The sequence below is a fragment of the Lemur catta genome, chromosome 3 (assembly GCF_020740605.2).
Source record: "Lemur catta isolate mLemCat1 chromosome 3, mLemCat1.pri, whole genome shotgun sequence".
NCBI classification, from domain to species: domain Eukaryota; kingdom Metazoa; phylum Chordata; class Mammalia; order Primates; family Lemuridae; genus Lemur; species Lemur catta.
Genome location: NC_059130.1, coordinates 96830940 through 96836939, shown reverse-complemented (window position 1 = coordinate 96836939; position 6000 = coordinate 96830940). Strand labels below are relative to the sequence as shown.

Genomic DNA, 6000 nt, shown 5'->3' with positions numbered 1-6000 from the left:
TAATCAAGCTTGACCTGGATGAAGTCCCACTCTCTGAGCCTCCCATCTCTGCCACTGAGCCCCTAGCCTCTCTTTGGAGCCCCCATTCTCCTCCCTCAACCCCTCTCTCCCTTACCAGATGTCATCTGCTTTCTGAACCCCTTCCCTGCTACCAATCTTCAGTCCCTCCTACTCACAGCATCTCCCTCCCTGAGCTCTCATCCAAGTTGCTCCCACCAGGGGAGCATGGAAGTTCTTTTCCATTGCATACTCAGCAACTCAGAAAAATCCTTCCTCTTCATTTTTCAACCAACTCCACTGTCCCAGTGGCTCTCACGGAGAATGTGGAGCCTACCAGCAGGACCACAGTACTGTTGCCTTCTACATGGTCTTCCAGGAGTTGAGGTTAAGGAGGAAGAATCCTGAAGGCAGAAGAGGAGCAGCAAGAAGAGATGGCTTTGACCTTCATTTCCACACCCCTTTCTCCCTCTGTGTCTCCTCCCTAGGGGCCCCCTCCAGCCCTTAGGATCAATGGGGGTTCACTTTCACTGAGCTCAGCGACACTGCTCCCTCCCCACTTCCTGTGGCTCTGAGCTGACTGGCCAGGCCTGCTTGGTCTAGGCTGGGGACAGATCAGGGTGATGGGGCAGGGAGAGAAACTGTCACCTGCTGGGTGGCTTGAGTCTTGTGTCCTTTCTGGGCTGCACAGGGAAAAGGAAAAAGGCTTTTCTTTCATACCTTCTCCTCCTGCTTTCAGTGGAGGTGGAGTCCCAGAGGTAAATAATGTGATGCTGTCATCCTATGACCACTCCAGTCCCCTCCTAGGAAGCCCTCCTAGATTGGGAAGAGCTGCTAGGACCAGGAAATTCCCATAGCATCTCCCCTTCCACCTCAAACACACGCCTAAAGAGTAGGAAGATGAATGGTTCACATTTGTGCAGCTCCCTGCGTGATCTGGGACTTTCTCACACATGATTGCATTCAGCCCTCCTGATAGCCAGGGGAGGTGGGAAGCGGTGGAGTGACTTGCCCAAGGTCACCAGCTAGTCCAGAGGGAGAGCCAGGACTGGAAGCCCAGCCATGAGTTGTAGTTCAGTGCTCTTTCTGCCTCTGGCACTGCCAACCTCCCCAGGTGCTGGTGCTTCCTGCTTCACCCCTCCTGAGCTCTCCTGTAGGGAACCTCAGCCTCTGCAGCACACCCAGGCCCGAGCCCTGGCTGGGCTTCCTGTTTCTTACCAGGCCAAACTGGACCCTTCAGCCTGGCATTCGAGGCCTCCCATGTCCTCCTGGCTAAGGTTGTTCTTGCTCCCCCTGTGCTCTGTAACATCCTCCCCACCCCAATAGCCCCCCCGCCCCTGCACACATTGCAGCACAGGGGTTATGAGCAAGGCAAGTCTCTTCACTGAGCTTCACTGAGCCTCAGTCTTCCTGGGCTGTAAAATGGGGGTGTGAACAGTATTGAGTCACAGGGTTGTTGGGATGCTGAAATAGACAATGTAGGTAAAGCGTCCTGCACAAGGCTTAGCAGTTAGCATGAGGCTCATTAATGGGAACTGCAGGTATTATTGGTTGTACTTCTCTGAACCTCTCCAAGTCCTCCCCACTCCCATCCCCAGGAAGGCTCCCTCTGTCATTGCCTGTGGGGACTTCTCCCTCATCTGACCTCTAACAACCCTTAGAGCTGTAAGAAAGCCCGGGGGGTTCTGGGGTACAGGGAGAGAAGAGGAGACAGGTGGGTGTAACCCAGGTCCCCTCACCCCAATTCAACCAGAGCACCTTTGCTCCAAAGCTTTTCACACACTGGGGTGCTACCTTGTGATTCTGTCTGTAAAATGGATTCTATTGCTGATAAAGTCTGAAAACTGCTGACTTAAGTCACCCCCTCCTACTCCAGGAAAGGAATCTGAGGCCTTGATTGACCTGGGGTCACAGTGAACTCAACGACAGGCTTGAGCCTAGCCTGAGAGACCAAAGTTCTAGATACTTCCAGACCTCAATGCTTTTCAAACCTGGAAGTCTCACGCCCCGGCAGGAATGAGTTCTGGAGAACAAGGATTGGCCGTGTGTGGTTCCCCTCAGTCCCCAGCTGATCCCAGCACTCAGTGCCCAGTAGGCAGGTGCCAGCCAGGGGACAGCACAGGTCACGGACAGTTCCGGGGTCACAAACGGGTTGTGTGTCCTTAGGCGAGTCTCCACACCTCTTTGAGCCTAAGTTTTCTCACAAGCAAAGGGCTGCTCTTTGTCCCAAAAGGGACAGGACCTGGCACACAGTTGGTGCTCAGCAAATGGGAGCACTCTCCCTCCCCACCCTTCCTCCCAATCAATACCTGCTCCATTGATGGACCAGGAGGACAGTGATGAATTGCAGGAGATCTTGGAGCCCTGCCCCCTTCTTGTACAGATGGGGACCCTGAAGCCAGAGCCTGGAAAGGACTTGCCCAGGTGGGAGTGAGTCTCAGAGAGTGAGTCTGGGCAGAGTGGGGACATTTGGGCAGTATTACCAGGGGAGGGAGATGAGGGCTTGGGCGTGGGAAGGAAGCTGCTGAGGGTGGGGTCAAGGGAACAGGTGGGAGAGAGGGAAAGAGGAGGACGGGAAACCACACTGCCCCTTCCCATCCCCTCCAGCAGAGGGGCCGGCTGAGAAAGCCTGAGACAGCTGTCTGCTCAGAAAAGTGTCTTAGTCACTAAAGGCTGCAGTGGGGAAAGTCCATCCTCCCAGTCATGCCCTGGGAATCCGGATGGGGGCAGGAAGGCCGCCGAGTGACCCTGGAGTGGCCACCTGTCCTCTCTGAACTGGACTTTCTCCTCTGTCCCCTCCCCTCCTTAATACACACACACACACCCCAACTAAACTTTGCTGTGGCCTCCTAGAACCATCTCCCCCATCCCACCCCTTGGGAAGAGTTCCGTGTCCCTCCATTACACATACACCTGCAGGACAAACAGGCTTCTGTGCCCTATGAAAGTCCTTCCTGAGATCTAACTTCCATTCCTCTAGCTACAACCACAGTCTCTTTCCGCCTTCTGCTGCCTTCAAGTGGGTAATCTGGAGCCAGAGTCAGGAAAGATGACGAGCCCCTCCCCCTGTAGTGACGGCTCCTCACAGGATGGGAAGGGACCTTTGCAGTCCCCCAGCTGGGCAGAGAAGCAAGGGGTCCAGAGGTGCTGCTTAGCCTGAGGATCAGATTTCCCAGAACAGACCCAATTTCAGATATTCTGGGCAGTGATAAGGGAAACCTGAATTCAAGTTCTATTTCTGTCCACAGAAGAGCCTCAAAAAGACCCCCAAGAAACACCCCCAGGCCCCTTGCAACTGCCTTCCTTTGCACCATTCATGTCTCAGACCTTAGTCCCACCCACAGGCCCCACGACTTGGAAGGCCCAGACAGTCCCACAGAGTCACGGAGGCAGTGCTGTGTATTTAGGGGCTACCTGCTATTTTCAGCTTGTAGGGAGAGGATGGTTAACTCAGCTTCGATAGTGGGGCCCCACGGCCCAGAGCCTTCCCCAGCCACCAGTAGAGTATCCGGGCATAACCTGCCCAGGGGCACTAGGCTCTGGCCCTGGGCACACCTGGAGCCGGGAGCAGCGATTCAGGTCAGACCCCAGAAGGCACCTCCAGCTAGGCAGAGAGGAAAGGGTCACTATGGGGTAGGGGTAAGGACCAGCTGCCAAGCCCAGCTTGGGGACCCCCCCAGTCCCTGCAGCCCCCTCCCTGCCTGCCCACAGCCCTGCCTCTCTCCCTCCCCCGCTGGCGCTCAGCAGATCAATGCTGCCTTTGCTGACAGCTGAGAATCGAGCTCGCCTTCCCGCCCCCTCCCCCGCCCCTCCCGCTCGGCTCCGTCCCTCGAGAGCCTCCCGGAGGAACCGGGAAGAGTTTGCTGTGGAAGCGCTTCACCCTGGGGCAGGGCCTGCGGAGGGAGCGGCTGGTGTGGCAGGGGAAGAGGATCCAGAAACCCAAATACCACCCTGTGCAGGGCAGGAGGGCTAAAGGGGAAGTCCGCCCCTACAGCCAGAGAGATGGAGGTCGTGCACCGAGAACTTTATTCATGGGATAAAGTCTCCCTTTTTCTGGTTGGGATTCTGTGGGTCTTTGGGGAAGGGGGTGCTGGCCCCCACCACACACTGGCTCAGAGCTGACCTCCAAACACCCCAGCAGCCCTGAACCTGGTTCCCTGACTTGGGAGTGAGACAAGGGAGGGCTTCCACCCCGGGAGGCAGGCAGCAGGCCCCTGGATCAGGAGAGGCCCCTCTTCTGAGCAGGGTGGCCTAACTGGGGGGCTCTTCCCCCATCGTGAAGAAGGGAAGTTGGTGGGAGGAAAACTGAGCCCATCTGAGGCCCACTGTGTCACACACACTCTGATACAGCTCGCGGGCACCAGGCCTTTGAGCTGCAGCTGCACACCCAGCCACGCACAGCCCTGGGCACACCTTGAGCATCCCGCACAATGGCACAAAGGGCACGACCCCGAAGGGCACACCTCATGCTTACACCACTACTCCGCAGCGTGCACATCCGTCTTCGCATCCAGCCACAGCGTACCCACGACCCACACCTTCACCTGCACTGACTCACTCCCACCGCCTGGCGGGCCCACGGCCACCCACGCTGCACGCACAAGTAGACACTCCTCCACCCATTCACACCTAAACTCCACGAGACACCGCGTCCCGTCCACGGCCGACCACGGCCACAACTCCGCTCTGCACGCCCCACTTGCCACAACCACACTCGCGGAGACCCAGCCCCGGCTGGCCTTCGGGGCCACACTGCCCCACGCCGCCGTCCACACCACTCGCACACGCCCGGCCTCCCGGCCCCGCGCGCTGCCCCCGCCGCGCGGTCCGGCCCGGGCACCGACTCGGCGGCCCGCGCGCCCTGCCCCGCCGCCTTCTCCCGCGTCGCCTCTCTCCGCCTCGCCTCGCTGGCTCGCTCGCTCCCTCCCGATTTGGGAAGGCGGCCGCGGGGCGGGCGGGGGCGGACGGGGGAGGGCGGGGCGGGGGAGGTTGACATGTGAGCGGCTAGCCAGCGGCAGGTGGAAAGGCGAGCGGCATGGAGCGCGTAATAAGAGAGTTGGAGTCGGAAAGAGCCGCCCCAGTCGCCGGGGAAGCGGGCGGTCAGTGCGGGCTCCGGCGGCCCCCAGGCTCCGAACGCCCGCCCCCGGCCCCGGCGCGGCCCCGGCCCGGCCCCTAGCCCCCGCCGCCCGCGCCCGCCCCGGGCTGCCCAGCCGGCCCCGGGTCCGAGCCATGCGCCGCTGAGCGCCCCGAGCGCGCCCCCGCCCCGGACCGTACCCGGGCCCCGGCCTCCCCCGCCCGGCGCCGCCCATGGCCGAGGCCCCCCCGCGCCGCCTCGGCCTGGGCCCCCCGCCCGGGGACGCCCCCCACGCCGAGCTGGTGGCGCTCACGGCAGTGCAGAGCGAGCAGGGCGAGGCGGGCGGGGGCGGCTCCCCGCGCCGCCTCGGCCTCCTGGGCAGCCCCCTGCCGCCCGGCGCGCCCCTCCCTGGGCCGGGCTCCGGCTCGGGCTCCGCCTGCGGCCAGCGCTCCTCGGCCGCGCACAAGCGCTACCGCCGCCTGCAGAACTGGGTCTACAACGTGCTGGAGCGGCCCCGCGGCTGGGCCTTCGTCTACCACGTCTTCATGTGAGTTTGCGACCCCGCGCCCCCTTTCGTGTCTCCGCGATCCCGCCCCGCGCTGCCCCCGCGCGAGCCCGGGCTCCCTGGGGACGGCCGCCCCGCCCTGGCTCTGCCTCCTGCCCCCATGCCCCTCGGCCACCCTCATCTCTCTCACCCCAGGCCCAGCCCCGTTTCTGATCCCCTCTGAGCCTGAGCCTGACCCTAACCCCTGAGGTCCCCGTCCTGATCCCTGCTTGACCTCGCTTCTGACCTCCCCCCACCTGACTCCTTATTTCCATCCTGATCGCCAAGCCCTGCTCCTCTGTCCCAGGTACTCCCCACATCCGGCTGCTTGTCCCCCGTCCACTCTGTAAAGTCTGGGGCCACTGAAGTCGGTTCCCTTTTCCTC

At 61.3% G+C, this 6000-nt stretch overlaps 1 protein-coding gene across 2 annotated transcripts in view; it reads left to right on the top strand.

Moving 5' to 3' along the window:
* Positions 1-4988: 4988 nt before the first annotated feature.
* Positions 4989-6000, top strand: part of KCNQ4 (potassium voltage-gated channel subfamily Q member 4) — a 51839-nt gene continuing 50827 nt past the window's right edge. Inside the window, exon 1 of one of the 2 annotated variants that reach the window (XM_045548108.1) lies at positions 4989-5618. In XM_045548108.1, coding sequence (XP_045404064.1) covers positions 5305-5618 — 314 coding nt within the window. In that variant the 5' untranslated portion in view covers positions 4989-5304. The remainder of the gene's footprint in view (positions 5619-6000) is intronic. The other variant, XM_045548109.1, reaches the window with a different exon arrangement.